Source organism: Carya illinoinensis, chromosome 9 (assembly GCF_018687715.1).
Source record: "Carya illinoinensis cultivar Pawnee chromosome 9, C.illinoinensisPawnee_v1, whole genome shotgun sequence".
Lineage (NCBI taxonomy): Eukaryota > Viridiplantae > Streptophyta > Magnoliopsida > Fagales > Juglandaceae > Carya > Carya illinoinensis.
This window is the reverse complement of record NC_056760.1, coordinates 5392804-5410031: the sequence shown is the minus strand read 5'-3', so window position 1 is coordinate 5410031 and position 17228 is coordinate 5392804. Positions and strand designations below refer to the sequence as shown.

The window sequence follows — 17228 nt, the reverse complement described above, 5'->3', positions numbered from 1 at the left end:
GCATTCAGTTAAGATTTTTCTGTGTGGAGGAGTGGCACTTAATTCGGATAGTGGACTCACTGGTTCACTCGGACGAGGTATCTACCGAGCCCACCGAGTCGTTTTCTATTTGTTTTTTTTTTTTTTTTTTTTTCTTTTTTAGCATTAATCAATTGAAAAATTTTACTTATCACTCCTTACACCACATGTCAATATATAATTCATCATTTTTTCTTTTTTACTAAATATACACATATTAATTTGTAAATATATATATTTAAATAAAATAATAAATTACATATTGATGTATGACGTGAAAATGATAAGTAGCATTTTTCCAATCACATAGAGTTAAAATCAACATCCACAAGTGACAGAAGAAAATTAGGAACTTCCTCAATTAGAATAGGATCAACATTAAGACCTATAGCTGCCTTCGCAAGATAATGAGTAATCTGATTACCTTCGCTCTCGACAAAACTCACATTCCAAGCTGCCATGATTGACAAAACAGATCTAGAGTCTTCCACAAGCTGACCCAAATGTTTTCTATTTGTTTTGAAGGAGCAATGTTATAACCCATGCGGTCGTATTTTTATTCTTTTATGGGATAGAATACAATTTAAATAGTTAAATTTGGGTCACTGTTTTCTATATTGCTTTCGATATGAATTTGGGCCATTTTTCTCCCATCCATTTCCGGCATAAAATCAACACTCGTCTGTAGCATTATTTCTTTCTATTTGGGCTGGCAAAGCGTGTATTAAAGCTTCTTAAGTCAAAGTGCCGAGATTGGGCCGAAATTGGGCCAGTTGTGATTTAGAATATTGCTGACCTTACATATTTAAATTTATAAAAATAAACATTACCTTATTTTTTCAACATGTTTCAGAACATTGTAATAATAAACTTACTATTATTTTACAATTATTTTAGGACCCTCATACAAATGAAGGATAGCTATGTAATTTAGAACTTTATTACAACTATTTTCCACGTAAAATAGCTAGGATGGTGAACTTACACATTAAAATACTTATGCTTGGAGAGAGGGGGGAGTTGGCTGAAATGGTGTTTACTGTTTATGTGGTGATAGATTGCTACTTGAAGATAGTATCAAATAGAAGTGTTATTTGAAGGCCTTTACATTAGACTTGAGTCGACTAGGATCTGAATTTTGGACCCGTCACCGGTTATCCAGGCCTATATTTATTAAAACATATTAAAAATCTATATATATATTTATAAAAGTCCACATTTCAATTTAAAAGCCTAATTTTTTTAAAAATAAAAGCATATATTGTATTATAGGATTTTCAAGAAAAATCCATGTTGAATAGCATAATTTCCTTTATGTAAAAGTCTATATTTATTAAATAGCTGTACTTTTGAATAATAATATTATGCAGGCAACTGAGTTATGCTCATCAAGATTTTGACTTTATTAATAATAATTGTATTTATTATCCAAACATACATGTATTTATGCTATTCAACATGGAAGTACTTGTACGTTTGGATAATAGTGCATAGTAGGGGTGAGATTCGGCTAGTTTGGACCGACAAACCGAATGAGCTCGGTTCGGTCCCGATTCAGGATTTTTCACCCTGGACCAGACCGAACCAAATTGAATAAAATAATAATAAAATATATAATTATTTATATATGTAGATATAAATTAATTATATAATTATTAACTAATAATCTAATATGGTATCAAAAAAATAATAATACTAAAATACTAATAGTCTAATAGTTTGATATAAGCTATTGTAATATTGTTATACTTAGTTTCTATACTAATATAGTTATATTAAATCATTATAAGTAATACTAATAGTCTAATATATAGCTATACTAATAAATTAATAATCTACTATTAATATTTAAAACTATTATATAGTTATACTAATCACTAGAATTAATACTAATATATAGCTATACAATATATTTATACAGTTGTACTAATACTATTAGACTAATAACATAGTATACTATATCAATATGTATATATATTAAATTATTTAATAGTTATTGTAAAAAAGTTAATAGTGTATTATTAGTTTTAGTAAATAAGTTAAATTAGTTAATAACTATTACTATATACATTTACTAATAGACTAATAGTATTATATTTAATATTATATGTAAATATATTAAATTATTTAATATATAAAAAATTCACAATATGATTACATAAATATTAAAAAAAAATGCTCATTAAAAATTAAGTTAGTAACAAAGTAACAATTAACATCATCATTCATCGATATAATTTTAATAAGTTATTTTTTTAATGAGTTAATTAAATAATCCACATTAAATAGTTTAGTTAATTTTAATTTTACTAACTAAAATAATTTTTTTATTAATTAATGTGCCAACTTAATGTAAGAATTGGAAATCAAATTGTACTAATTAGAGGAAACGACACCATTTAGGTCTAGCAGTTGAATCATTTCAAACTCGGTTGCGTGAAATTGCATCATTTAACACAACTCATTTATTTTTTTCACATTAATTTCTATTAAAACAACGCCGTTTAGGATTATTTTAACCCCAAATGGCGTCGTTTCAACAAACATCGTTTATTTCCTACCCCCCTCCCCCTGATTCCCTCTCATTCCCATTTCTCCCTCAATCTCAAACCTCTCTTAAGTACCATCTCTATTTCTCATCAACTCATCGGTCATCCCCTCGAACCCTAGTGGCTAGCCCCTCAAACTCAGACTCCTCAAACCTCTCTCGACTCTTTCTGGTTCTCCTTCGTCGACCGTTGCATCCTGCCATCCCCTCCAAACCCTAAGCCCTTGCAACCCTTACTCTGTCCAGCCCCTCTCTTGCATCCTAGGACCTAGACGAACAACCAACCCCTACGTCGGTTCCTCTCCAGCCCTTCCGTCTGATTTTAGATGTAAGTAAATGCATATTTTTTTTGGTATATACCGTGTATTGTTCTTGTTTTTTTTTTTTTTTTGTTCTTATTCTCTAGAAATAGACATGGTATATAGAACTTTAGAAGCAATATTTTATTCAATCTAGAATGCATACAACGTGTTTGACGAATTCCGATAAATAGAAATCTAGTTATTTTAAAAAACAAATTAGATGAAAGGTGATCAAAGACAAGTAACAATAGCTTCGATAATCCGGTGATTATCACCATTTAAGTAGAGTTTTTATTTTATTTTATTTTTATTAACACCATTTAAGTAGAGTTTTTAAAACAAAATTGTAAGAAATATTTGACTTTGTGAAAACAAAATTGTAACTGGACAATGGACATGGAAGGAAACTTACTAGAAAGGTATACCAAGGGGCAAGGAGTATTCGTGAGACTCTCTAGTCGTATATGGGAATATTGGAAAGTGCAAAAGAATTTCGAGATACAAACGACTTTAAATTAGTAGGTAGAAGAGGAGCTGAAGTTGAAAAAATTGGAAGCTAGCTAGCTAGATCATTGATACATGTAGAAATTTTTTATATATATTATCCCAAGAGCTAGCTAGCTGGCTGCTTGTTACTCTGTAAATTTAGTGCATGGGTACATAGATTTTGCCTAATTTCCTTGCGATGATCATTTTAAGGTTTGATTAATGTCCAGTTCTAAATCTACTAGCTGCCATACATATATTATGTAAGAGAGAAAAGGGGTCAACGACCAATCTGAGTTGGGATTTTGTATTTTTTATTTAATTTCGCATTATCTCTTAGATTTTAATGTTTTTAATATGACTATCAAATTATCTTATTTTCTAGCCATTTACTTTCTTTTCTCAAGTTCTGCCTATAAAATTATCTCCTCATATATCTTTGTTTAATGATATTAGAACTTATGTTTTAAGTTAAGGGTAAAATAACAGCTTTACAAGTATTACTATAGTCTGTATTATCATGTAGGTAAATAATAACTTAAATGATATTTTATAGTCTACTCAAGTTATTGGCTTGGACTATGGTATTTTAATTTTTTTTATACTAAAGTCACTAAGTGAGATTGAACGTAGCATTTTATTGTTCTCTCGTCTTTTTTTATTTTTTTTTAAGTATTGTTCTATAGTCTTTAAGTGAGATTGAATGGATTTTAATATTTGTTGTTGTATAGAAACTTATTACTATAATTGTTGGTTGTTTATTTTTCTAGATGGATTCTTCAACTTCAACCAATTATATGCAAGAATCATTATAAAGTCCAAATATGCCTCTGCCTCCACCCCCACCCACATCCAACGTAAGTGATAAATCTAACATTGATGGGTCATAAAGTGGTAGAGTTAGGTTAATGGTTTAGAATCACTTTACAAGAATACCAAAAGATGATCCCACTAAACCTAGGGTTTCATGTAATTATTGTAGTGTTTTGTATGCATGTGATATAAAGATCAATGGTACGAAGTCTATGAAGCATCACATTGAGAAGCAATATAAGAAATGTCCGTTTAAGAATACGGATAAGTCACAGACGAATCTAGGTTGGAAGGTGGAGGGAGGTAGTGGTAGTGGGAGACTTCTACCCATTGCATTTAGATATCGCATACTTTCAAAAGTTGCATGCGATGTACTTATATTACCAGTATCTATTGTGGTCTCTAAATCTACATTCAACACCGCGGGTCGTGTATTTGACCATTTCTGAAGTAGTTTAAATCTAATGATGGTTGAGGCTCTCATATGTGTACAAAATTGGCTCTGTTCTTCCTCTACTCCAATAATAGGACTTTAATGGATGAAGTAGAGAAATTTGAGAAGCAGATAGATATAAGTATGTAATAAATTTACTTTTGATTTATTTTGTGGTATATTTTATTTTATCTTCTATATTATTTAACTTTATTTCATTTATTTTGTTTTAAATTTTTAAGGATAGAAGTAGAACTTGTTGGGGAATTCGCTGATTCTGCAGAAAGATCAAATTCAATGCCTACCGGCTCTTAACCCAATGTTGATATAAGACCAAAACGGTGAGACCGTGAGAATTATTGTGCTCATTTAAATCTTTTTTTTTTTTTTGGTTTCAGTTTTCTTTCTTTCTCTTGTCTTTTTTCTGTTTGTAAATATTTTATTTTCTTTGTTGTAGGGTTATTTTTAAGTATATGGGAATATATAAATCCAATATCAATGTAAATGTAAATGTTAGGACTTAGGAGCTTTAACCAGGTTCAACAGAGTTGAGCCAAATTTGTAAGCTTTAAACAGAATTATCACCATTTAAATATGTTTTTTTGTTCCACTTTTCTTTCTTTCTCTTGTTCTTTTTTTTTTTTTTTTCCTGTTTGTAAATACTTTCTTTTCTTTGTTGTAGGGTTATTTTTTAAGTGCATGGAAATATATAAATCCAATGTCAATGTAAATGTAAATGTTAGGTGACATTCTTTTAACTCAACTTCACAGTAACAAGAATATCATATTCATATGTACACACCTTAATTTAATTTAATGTGCTGTCATGACATTCTTTTAGATGATCCCATCTTGTTTTCCTTTTGGGTAAAGTAAATAGGTGCCCATTTTATTTGAAAAAATTCCTAGTGACATGCATTCAAATTGTTGATAATATTGATGTGGCTCGGGACTTTCTTTATCAATCCTAAGTGTCTTTCACTTTCATGTTATTTTAATATGTCACATGACTCACATCCAAATTATATTCACAATTCACTTGATGGGAAATCTCTTAGAGAAAAGTGAGGTTTTTGCAGTTGACTGAGCTCATCTTGATATGTTCAAATCTGAAATAATTACAAAACACATAAGAATAGAAAAGAGTGGATGGTTACTATTCTTATGTGTTTGGTAATGAGAACTTTTGCTAATAATTACTTTGTTTACACTTTACAGGATATTGTGAAAACACTGAAATGTGAAAAGTATGCCAAACCAAAAAGATGTAGGAGCTACAAAGGCTAGGAGGATAATTGTATAATTTGTATTGATGTAATTTTGTTAATGCTTTATGTTACTGTTGGTCATTTTTTTATAAGTAATTTATGCTACTGTTATAGTGCTTTTGATATAAATTATTAAATATGACTTCTAGTTTTCGATAGTTTTTTTTAAGACCTTTTAAATTTTAGTTTTTGAAACTTGTATCATTTTCAGCTTTCATTATCTATGCTTGGAAATGGATTTTTTTCTTTCTTTCTTTTAGAAGGTAGATTTGAATCATTTGATGTATGTAAGATATATGAAGGTAGATTTCAGCTTCTTTTTTTTTTTTTCTCTTTTTTAAAGACCTTTCTTTCTTTTTTTAGATAATGTAAGTTGCAATTAAGTTGCTAGTTTGCTATATGATAAATATTAAATAGTATATATTACGATTTATTGATAACCTTGTTTAAATTGTTTGGATGTATATCGAATTTTTTGTTTTGCAATAAAATATTTTATTTAATTTTTTTTTCTTTCTAAGTATTTTTTTGGTATTTTTGGCTTAAAACTAGATAAATTGTTAGTGAATTTTAATGTTGGGCCAAAAATTATGTAAGAAAAAGATTGGGCCATTGGTCCATTTGGAACACAGTCGGACCAATTGGACTGGCTGGATTTGGGACTGAACCACCCTGGTCCTTATGAAGTTCAGTTTGGTCTAAGGTGGAAAAATCTTGAATCGAATAGATTCGGTCCGGTCTACAAAACCCATTGGGATCAGACAGAACTCCCCCTAGTGCGTAGAAACAAATAAACCAAAGCTATCGCTAATTAGTGGGCATTGTGGCCTGTCCAATCATTTTTTGTTGCCCGACCCGACTTGGCCATCAACTATGACCAAGGAAAAAAACTCGATCCAACCCGAACCATTCGGGTCAGTAAAAATATTGGTGGGTTTGTTTGTTTGTTTGTTTTTTTCACTGTTTGCTCCGCTCCCATTCCCTAGAACCTCTTGCATGATGCCTCCCTTCCTCCTCCCACTCCGCCTGTAGCGGTAGCATGAGAACATAATTAAGTATTAAACCCAAGAAACCCATGACTCTGTTTAATCAAGTAAAACTATTCAGGAAAAAAATCTCAAGAAACCAAGAAGAAAATACATATAAAAAACTCTTTTACCTTTTTTTGATCGGTAGATATGAAAAAATGAGAAAAATGACATTCGAGCAAGAGGAAAGAGGGAGGCAAAGTATGGGTAGGTGATTAAGGAGAGGTTACATAGAAAGGTTCAAAGATAAGAGCCATAGAGTCTTGAAGCTTGAAGGAATATTCTTGTGCAGTGGAAAATCCCTTGCTCCAGATCAAAAGGCAGATTTTGAAGATCTTGGCTGAAAAGTCAAAGACTCAAATCTAAACGAAGGCCGAACATACAAGAGTACAAATCTAAACAATCAACCATGAGCTCGATGGGGGAGCCTAGAAGCCAAGCCAAGCCAAGTCAAGCCAGTAGATTTTGTCTCTGATCCTTAAGATTTTACCGAAGAACTAGGGAGATAAATCAGAAGCAAGGTCCCAGCCACGGTCGTCTTTGATCATATGGTGCACTTGGGCTTCGACCGATTTCCCTCTGGGGGTCACTGAGATGATAAACTAAGCAACAACCACCATCTTCAACATTGTAGCCACTAGTTATCACCCAAAAATAGCTTAATATCCCTCTCTCTAGCTTTAAAAATGCAATGTCGAAAAACATTTAAAACTCTGGGATCACCAAGATGATAAACAGAGTTAGTTTGAAACTATGTGACATCCACGTTCAGAGTACCATCAAAATGCAGAGACGCAGTCAGAGAAGAAATCACTTGCCCACAAAAAAAATTCCCCATATTTGAAATTTATATTACTAGACTAGACGAGTTTAATCGCAACGGAAGTGAGAAATGAGAGAGGGAGGGGCTTCGCTTTTTCACTACAATGAGTTTTGAGTCGGGTTCAAATTTGGTCGGATTTGAGGGTTGTCGAAATCGAAGTTTACTCAACTCGATTTTAGCGGGTTCGACCCAATCAGGTTGTGCCGCCGAGCGGATATTTTGCACAAGCCTGGGTATTCGATCTTAATTGTGTAGTGTACTCTAAATACAATCGATATTAATTAATTAATATGTTTCCCCAGTTCGTATGCCTATCTATATATATGGTTCGGGTGCTACATGAAGGAATAGCAAAACAAACCAAGATGTCAACTTTCTACCTTCCCACAGTTTGCATGAGCCACAGGTCTAGTTACAAAGAGATTACATAAAAATAATATTATAAATTAACATGATTTTATATGAATTATCAAATCTATTTTACAATAAAATGAAGTTTATAATTCAATAAATCATATCAAGTCATGCTAATTTGTGAGATTATTTTTGTATAATCTCTTTATGTCTAAAGTATTTTGCATTTGGTATATATATGATATAAAATCAAAACTTAAGCATCCATCCAGGTACGTACTGTTGTGAAAGCACAATGATGACGAATAAGTGAAAGTAAATATAAGCAAATCAATCACACGATACAAAATTAGTGTGTTTCAATAAAGTAACTATATTTACAGAGTTGCAGATGATTTTATTATGTTAAGGAATCATTAAATATACTTGGGGGGCAAAATCTTACTATTTAGAATACTCGGGACGTATTAAATTGTTCATTAAATACATATTTATAGTGTCACAAGGTGAAAATTCTAACTTTCACTCTTCTACGTTATTTACTAGAGAAGAGTGGTGAGTGCATCTCGAGCGAGATCTCTATCTAATGCTCACTGAAGCTATCTATCGAGTGAGACTCGAGTGAACTTTCTGACCAAACTTCACTAAACTATCTATCACGCGAACTTTTTGCTTGACACTTTTATTTTACTGTAAACAATGCCAAGAATTTATCGGCCCAAGCCTCATTAAAAATCTATAAAAAATCATAACGCATCCTTATCGAGTCGGTTCATCAAATCGGACCGACACACCAATAAAATCAAGACTTTACAAATCCAATACGTACGTACATAGATTTTTTAAAGTACAAGTGATATAACTGACATCAATAGTACATTTCATTTGACATATATATGGCTAACTATCCGAGATTTGTTTTTTTATTTTTAAGGAGGGAAAGTAGTAGTCCATTCGGAGCTTCACTTTGGAAAGGCCACCCATTAGGCAGCCTGCAATTTTTTTTCTTCCTGTCTAGATTTTCAACTTTATATTAAGATCATGATCGATAGTGTTAATGATCTTAGAAGATTAGTGAATATCAACATCCCAACTACCCGATTAAGTACACACACACACACGTGTATATATATATATATATAGAATGACACAACGTCCCACTATATGAGCACAAAAGAATGATGAATTATTAACTCAGTGCGGGCTGATTCTAACATCGACTTTATATAATGTCTAGGACTGTTCATCCAGGTTCCAACCCGGGAACCCGGGTATATCCGGACCGGAATCCGGATTCCAAACCCAGGCCGAAACCCGGACCGCCTTAATCCGGATCAGACTTGGGCCGAAAACCGGATGATTCCGGGTTTTTAAAAACCCGGATTCCGGGTTCCGGGTTTAAATCCGGGTTTTTTTTTTTTTTTAAAGTCTATATGTTATTTTTGCAGGAATATATATTTATAAAAAATCCTATATTTTATTACAACTTTTTCAAGAAATAATGTTGAAAAGTAAAAAATTTTTGTTATATAAAACTCTATATTTCTCATTATCCATAATGATAAAAAATATCAAAATGAAAAACTAGATTTATGTTAAGAATAGCAAAGGCTATAAACAACTAATGAAATTTTATAACTAAATGCATGTAAAAAAAAAAAAAAAAAATCCACTATGTATTACATTGTCTGAACAAATTTTCTTAGAACAAAACAAAACACAATCATTGTTCTAATTAAACTCCAATACACAACAACAAATATGAACTACTTTACTACATCATCGAGGAAGGACTTTGATTTGCTATCATCATGAAAATAGTCCCACATTTTGATCTGTGCCATCCACCTGCAGTTCATCAAAAGAAAAACAGAGAGAAGCCACCACTTTTGATATGATTAGCATAACTACTTCTACTTCTTAACTAAGCATGCATCTTATAATTGATGTAGTTATGTAGATACCATCGTTTAACATAGAAGCTGGTATCTTGAGCAACATGTTTTTATTTAAGAAAAATCTATGGCAAGTCAATTGCAGTAATTATTGATTCTCTCTACCCATTACCAGATAAAGAACTGAAGACATAGAATCAAATAATGAGAAGTTTTTACAATACAGAAAAGAATAGAACAGAAATGAGTATAAGAAATGTAAAAGGAATGAAACATTCCACAACATATCCATTGAGATTTGTATGTATTTATGTATGAAAGAAAAAAGTAAACAGAAAAGAAGAAGAAGAAGAAGGAGGAGAAAGAAAGAATTGGATCGTGATCAACATGAAGTACAATGTCACGATATTCTCGTGGGATCCATATCAATATTCAAGTTTCCATGGGGTTTCAAAACAGAGGTGCATGCAAGTGTCCAACCACTCTGTAAAGCAAATAGCTTCACCCAATTGAGGATTTTACCTAATTTGGACCCTAAAAGACCTTTGCATTGACTAAGTCACTTCTCAACTATGAAACATCCAGAAACAACCACTAAAGTTAATGTTATTACCAGCTGAAAGCTAATCAACGAGTAATACGAGTATGCAGTGCATAAACGAGTAACACTAATCAAGAAAATGAAAGAAGTGTAAACAAGCCCATAAAAGAACAGAAAAAACAAAATCAGTACGCCTCCAAAGATAAAGGGTTTTGGGGAAAAAAAAAAAATCCTAAAAGTCCGCCACCATCTTTTCCTTCAGCTCAAAGCTCTGTTTGTTTCTTTCTCTCCAAATACACCCCAAAAAACAACCTAGGATATCTTCCATGTGCACTCTGTGGACAACAAAAACTCCCTTTCCAATATACCAAAAGCTCCACCACTTTGCAAGGCCTAAACCAATCTAAGCCAACAAAACCAAGAATAGTAGTTGCAAGAGCACTAGACACCTAACAATGCAATAATATTCTGGATACAACGAAGCATAGAATGATTTTACATCCCACACTTTGAGTGGATCCGACAGATATAATCCTCCCTCACCACCCCTTATAAGCCTCTTCAAATTCTCTCATTTGCCTAATGCCAAATTCCTTTTTCCAAGGGGCCTCTGTTAAACCGTAATAAACTTCAGACCCCAAAAAAAAAACCCCCACGTTTAAAAACAAAAAGATCAAATCTAGCAAAAGACTATTCTTTCACAACCCAAAAAATAGCATATGTAACAAAATAGAGAGAGAGACGGAGAAAAAACAGCAGATCTAGCAAAATAAACCCACATTAGATCTGTTCAAAGGCATTGATCATAGTACACTTAGCTACTGGTTTCCAAGTCAGCCACACATTAGATCTGTTCAAAATAAACCCACATTAGATCTGTTCAAAAGCTACACAAGCCGCAACAGAGAACCAAAACTACACAGACCCAAATCGGAATAACGCGCTATACGCTTTATTTCAATTTACTGAGTACCTTCAACCCAACAATAAAGAACCATAACTTAAAAGATGCAGGAATAATATAAGAAAAAAAAATTAGTGAAGATTGTCGAGAAATTTCGGCAAAAAAATAGTTAGAGGAAGGTAAAATACTCACCCCATGGTGGCTGAGTGGCAGTTTCCTCGACTATAGCAAAGGGATCGAGAGCTGGAAGCAGAGAGGAAGTGCCGACTGGTGAAACCCTAATCCTAAAATTCGTTGTGCGTGAGAACAAATCTACATATTGAGAGGAAGTGCCGACTATAGCAATCGATCGTAACAGGTTGAAGAGAGAGAGAGAGAGAGAGAGAGAGAGAGAGAAAAGAAGAAGAAGAAACTGGGGGAGGGAGGTGAAGGAGGTCGCATGGCGAGAGCAGAGACTCTGAGAGAGGGGGGGAAATCTGAAATGGGGGGAGGGGGCCGCGCGGCTAGGGTTTCCTTCTTTAGTTTATAACACCCGGGTACCAGGTTTTAAACTCAGATCCGGATTTAAAATCCGGTACCCGAACCGGTTTAAACCGGTTTTTCGAATCCGGATACCGGCCCGGATTTGAACCGGGCCGAAAACCAAAATCAGAATCCGGTGATTCCGGGCCGGGCCGGATAAAATCCGGCCCGGTTGAACAACCCTAATAATGTCTTTCATAAGTGTCCGATCCTAACAATAGGACAAAACAATTAAATAGTGCGTAGAAATAAATAAACCAAAGCAATCGCAGATTAGTGGGCATTGAAGGTTTACGCGAAGAATCGATGTTGCAAAGCAATAATATAATCATCTTCAGTCTTTAGTGATTTTCATGCAGGCTAGCTAGCAAGTGGCATGCATATCATGTCATAATTAATTTAATTTATAAGTGCATGCATGATGTGTTTTCAACGGTTCAAATATTTGTCTATCCAAAATATTGCGAGAAATATTTAATTACAAAATGATTATATAAAAGTTAATTTATGAAGTGACATAATTTATGTGATATATCTGATTGTAAAATTATTTTTATCATAAAATATTAAATATAATATATTACATATAATTACGTCAATTTATAAATTTATTTTTATATATAATCTACTTATACTGTATATCTACGGGCATAATTTTGTCCACTTTCCTCATGGATTACAATGCATGATTAGAGACGAAGTATAATAGACGGAAAAACTACTGACGTCGGGCATTTTGACTTGATTATTTATTTTTAAATATTTTCTATGGATTTAGTGACAGTGAACGGACAAAGTATGGTGGAAACCTTTTTAGAAGTCGATCCAAAAAAATACTCATTAGGTTGTGTTTGGTCACTTGAAATTTTTATCTCAAATTTAAAATTCTCATTTTATCATTACAATTTTTTTAAATTTTAATACAAAATATAATAAATAATTCAACTTTTTCTTAACTTTTTCAAATCCTAAAACAATAATAATATTAAAATATAATATTTTAATATTTTATCTTAAAACTTAAAATTTTCATCTAAAAATTGTTAATGACCAAGCAGAACTGTCCAAATCATTTCTCAATGCGTAGTTGGTGTTGAGTCACGGTTAATAGACACACATACGTACATATATACATATATACGAGAAATAATATATACAAGTCTCAAATACACAAACCTTCTACAAGCCCTTTATAGAATTTTTGTTATAAAAAGAGTAATGTTACGTACATACAATTACTTTTGTGTACTCTCTGCACATTCTATTGATATGATTGACTGCATTAATATTTTTTTAATATACAACTAATTATAAAAAAATTTACAAAAATAATTATACATAAAATTTTTGTTATAAAAAATAGACTCCATTATGAAAAAGTGTGAAGAACTCACTTTTTTTTATGGGATCTACGTTTTTACAAAAGTCTTATACATTTTAGATTTATACCTAATATTACTATATATATATATATATATATATTCCAATGTTCTGCTACATATTATTGGTCCTTTGCAAACATGGGCAACCACCTATCAAAAACTCCCGAATTTCTTCCTATTGATCTCAAAAGAGACTAGAGAGGGGGTGGAAATGCGTGGTGCCGGGTGTTGTAGGAGTACAAGTTGAAATAAATTAATTAGCAAGGTCAGATCATATATGGCTGATTTAAATTGGATTTGGGATTGACCAAGTGTTTAGAATTAATTATTCCAAGCTACTCAGGCAAAGATTTGTCAAATCAAGTGGCTAGCTAGCTAGCTAGCTTTCTGAAAAGGATGATCTACGTGAGCGCATAATGCATGCATCTAAAATATTTCTTGTTAAAATGATAATGAAAATCATGAGGTTAAAACTTGATCAGTACTTAAAGTTATATATTTATTGAAGATACACATGTGATCTGCTCCACACAGAACGAATCAACTCCAGACCCAACGGTTGCAACACATAAGGGAACATAGACAAGTGTAGTACTCTGCATGTTTGAGAAAATGTCTCACTGACCGTGAGAGATTGTTTGTACAGAATTTACCGTTGTATAACAGCGTTACAAATTAAGGATTTTTTCTTTTGGTTATAATAAAGTAATCTGAGGCAATTATATTCATTTATTTCGATTTAAAAAACGTAAATTCGGTAAATTAGGAGAGGCCAGGCAATTCATGCAAGATGAAATATGAATTATCTAATACAAAAGTACTATACGTGTATGTATAATATATATAATTATATTTATACAGCCAAAGCTATTCTAATTGTAATCTTACGCATATAATATATAATTAAGTGGTTCAGATACAACATTCGGCAACAAGCTGTACGTACACATGGAGTGAAATGAAGAAGAGGCTAGCCGCTAGCTAGAGATCATACAGTCCTTTTCCTTGAACACACACCCAAAAATAAAGGGTCAAGCACCATCAATCTAAGTGGGATCTGCATCAGACGTTAGCACTTCCTCTACGTGTACAATGATGATTGTGGAAAATATTCATGTCGTACGTAACGTACGGAACAACGAAAAAGAAGAAGAAGAAGAAGAAATTTTGCAGTCTGATCATAATTGTTTCATTAAATTTTTTTTTTTTTTTTTTTTTTTTGGCGAAATATAAGCTTACTTGAAAGATACAAGGCCCATACAGACTTGTAACTCAGTGATAAAAACCTAAAAGGAAAAACAAAGAAAAAAAAAAATACTGAAGATTACATAGAGGGACAAAAAAGCCCCGGCCACCCTCCCTCCGGCCTCCTTCCCCTCGTCACCGTGCATGCAACAACGCAATCTTGTCTCTCTATTTCTCACTCTCTCCTTTATGCTGCATGCTTAGGCTTTTGGTGCTTAATTCCACAGCTACCTATATCATGGGGGGCAGCGGGATGGGAACACCAGTGGCTGCAGGCACGGGAACGGTCTCCTTGTTAGCTTCAGTAGTACTCTTCTGTATTTCGATGTCATTTGCTTCCATGTCTTCCATCACGGTTGCCATCCGGCCATTCACTCCTCCAGTTACCTTTACTGGTTCAGGAATTTCTTCAATGGCTTCCTTTTCTTTGTATTCCTTGTACTTTCCCCACAGAACCGAGTATAATCCCATTACGATTAATAAAGAGCCTAGAATACTGAAACCACAGGTGGATATATATATATATTTATCAGTACTTGGCTCCTAGCTAATTAATAGTTGTAATTAAATTGAAAAAAAGAAAAAATGATTTTTTTTAAAAATTTTTTTGGTGAGTTTGGGGGGCTGGATTGGTAAGACTGAAAATTAAATTTTGTTTTTTGGGCAAAGATGGAAATTCAGTTCATTATAATATTAAACAGATTATGTGATTAATTATCTAGCTAGAAAAGGTGTAATTTATGGAATTTGTGATTTTCTTTTTTTCAACAAGAAAGTTCGTGTAGTTAAAGGCCTATATATGATAGGTATGAGATGAAATACAAAAGAAAATTTACCCTCCAAGGTAAATCTTTTCAGCGAGGATGAAAGAGCCCATGATGGCAACAATGATCATCATCAGAGGGCTAAAAGCTGTGACAAAGACAGGCCCTCTTTTCTGCATGACCAACCCTTGGACATAGTAGGCAATGCTGGATGACACTATACCCTGTTCATGAAAATCATGTTTAATTTCTAAAGTAAATTAAATTGGGGGGTTTTGGGTGGGTGGGGTGAGAGACTTACAGCATAGGCAGCTGCAAGAAGGTTCATATCCCAGCCAATGCTCCAAGCAGAGGGCTTGTGCTCCAAAACAAGAGTGACAGCTACAGACTGGAGTGTGCCCATGAAGCACACAAGGGCTGTGAGTGAGAGGTGAGCTGAGTATCTCTTCATTGTAATTGCCTGAAAGACAAGTCAAATAAATTTCATTTTCACAATAATTTCAAAAACCGCCAAATTTCTATCAAATGAAGAGGATAAACGAAAGAGAAAATCGTATCTTTACCTGAATGATGAAGAAAGAAGCCCATGCAAAGGTAGCAATGATGAGAAGCATGGAACCCTTAAACCAGTCCTTGTCAGCAGATCCAGTGGCATCTTCAGGGGTATAGGATTTAGGGTGATGCATGTGCTGAGACCACACAAAATTAAGGACTTGTCCTTTGTAAAGTGTCATCAACATGGCTCCAGCCACCGTCGCTATTGTTCCCACCACCTTTGCTTGGCATCTAACTTTCTTCATGTTCAACTTCTCCATCCTATTCATCCGAAATAGCTTAGGTTAATGTAATATTCCAAACCATTATGGCAAAAAGAAGAGATCGAGATGATGATGATGCTAAATACCTGCAAAGAACTGCCATGACGAAGGTCATTGCTGGGAGCATATTGCTTATGGCACAAGAGTAGGTAGGCGATGTGAATTTCAAGCCGGCGTAGTATAAGTTCTGATCAATCACTGGCCTGTGGAAACAGAGCCAGATAAAACAGAGGAAGAAAACGTTTTAGACCAATTATCTAGTCTTTATAGCATGTTGCATATGTGACAAATATAGATGATCAAATACTAACCCAAGAAGCCCCAGAACAAAAATCTGCATGAATATCGGAAATGTAATCTTTGGCCTCACTTTCCTGGAAGCAAGCAAAGAAACCCGCATGAATAAAAAACATGCCACTACGATCAACCCAGAACGACAATCTTCTCTCCTAATAATGATTTTCCAGTTAATTTAGTTGTTTACCTCTCGAGAACTAGAGCAAAAGGAGCGATAACTGCGGTAGCAAAGGCGTGCCTGTAGACGACCAGGACATAATGGCTCATTCCTCGGTTGAGTGAAACCTTAGAGATGATGTTCATGCCAGCATAGCCAAATTGCAGAGAAATCATGGCTATGTAAGGCTTACATCTCTGAACAAAATTGCCAAAGCATCCTTGTCCCTCCATTTTTTTAGTCTTTTAATCCAGGCTCAAGGATTTTAAAAGACGGAGAGGAGAAAAACTTTCAAGGAAGAAAAGGGAATAAAAGAAGAAAACTAAGAGGAAGAACACTCAAGTTTCTTGTGTCTCCTAAGTGTAAAATGGGGAGCCAGTCCGCTATTTATAGGCGCCCATGGGAGAGGGCTCTACCCAAAGTAATGCTCAAGCGAGTTAGAAGTACATGTCTCTTAGAGTTATATTATTTACACGTTGGTCCATAAACATGCTGATGAAATCATATTATAAAAAGTAAAGAAACTTTAGCTTTAATCTTATCATACCTGATACGCAACAGTTCTGAAAGGATCATTTATTTCAAAAGTTTGAGTAATTTAAAACTTCTGCTCTAATACAATATTAATCG

General features: G+C 33.5%; 1 protein-coding gene across 1 annotated transcript; it reads right to left on the bottom strand.

Moving 5' to 3' along the window:
• Window positions 1–14530: 14530 nt before the first annotated feature.
• LOC122275226 (WAT1-related protein At5g07050-like) lies at window positions 14531–16972 on the bottom strand. Its single transcript, XM_043084207.1, has 7 exons — window positions 16629–16972; window positions 16456–16518; window positions 16231–16347; window positions 15890–16142; window positions 15628–15786; window positions 15399–15550; window positions 14531–15058 (listed from the first exon to the last, which is right to left on the bottom strand). The coding sequence occupies exons 1-7, from the start codon at window positions 16829–16831 to the stop codon at window positions 14794–14796; spliced, it is 1212 nt and encodes a 403-aa protein (XP_042940141.1). The 5' UTR covers window positions 16832–16972; the 3' UTR covers window positions 14531–14793.
• Window positions 16973–17228: the final 256 nt, after the last annotated feature.

What these genes read in the sequence shown, in the direction of transcription:
- LOC122275226 (XM_043084207.1), bottom strand. Translation starts at nt 16,831, where the DNA reads ATGGAGGGACAAGGATGCTTTGGCAATTTTGTTCAGAGATGTAAGCCT. An exon ending in CTTCTTTCTTCATCATTCAG is followed by an intron (nt 15,787 to 15,889) that starts GTAAAGATACGA and finishes CTTGTCTTTCAG; the next exon opens with GCAATTACAATGAAGAGATA. An exon ending in GAAAAGATTTACCTTGGAGG is followed by an intron (nt 15,059 to 15,398) that starts GTAAATTTTCTT and finishes CTGTGGTTTCAG; the next exon opens with TATTCTAGGCTCTTTATTAA.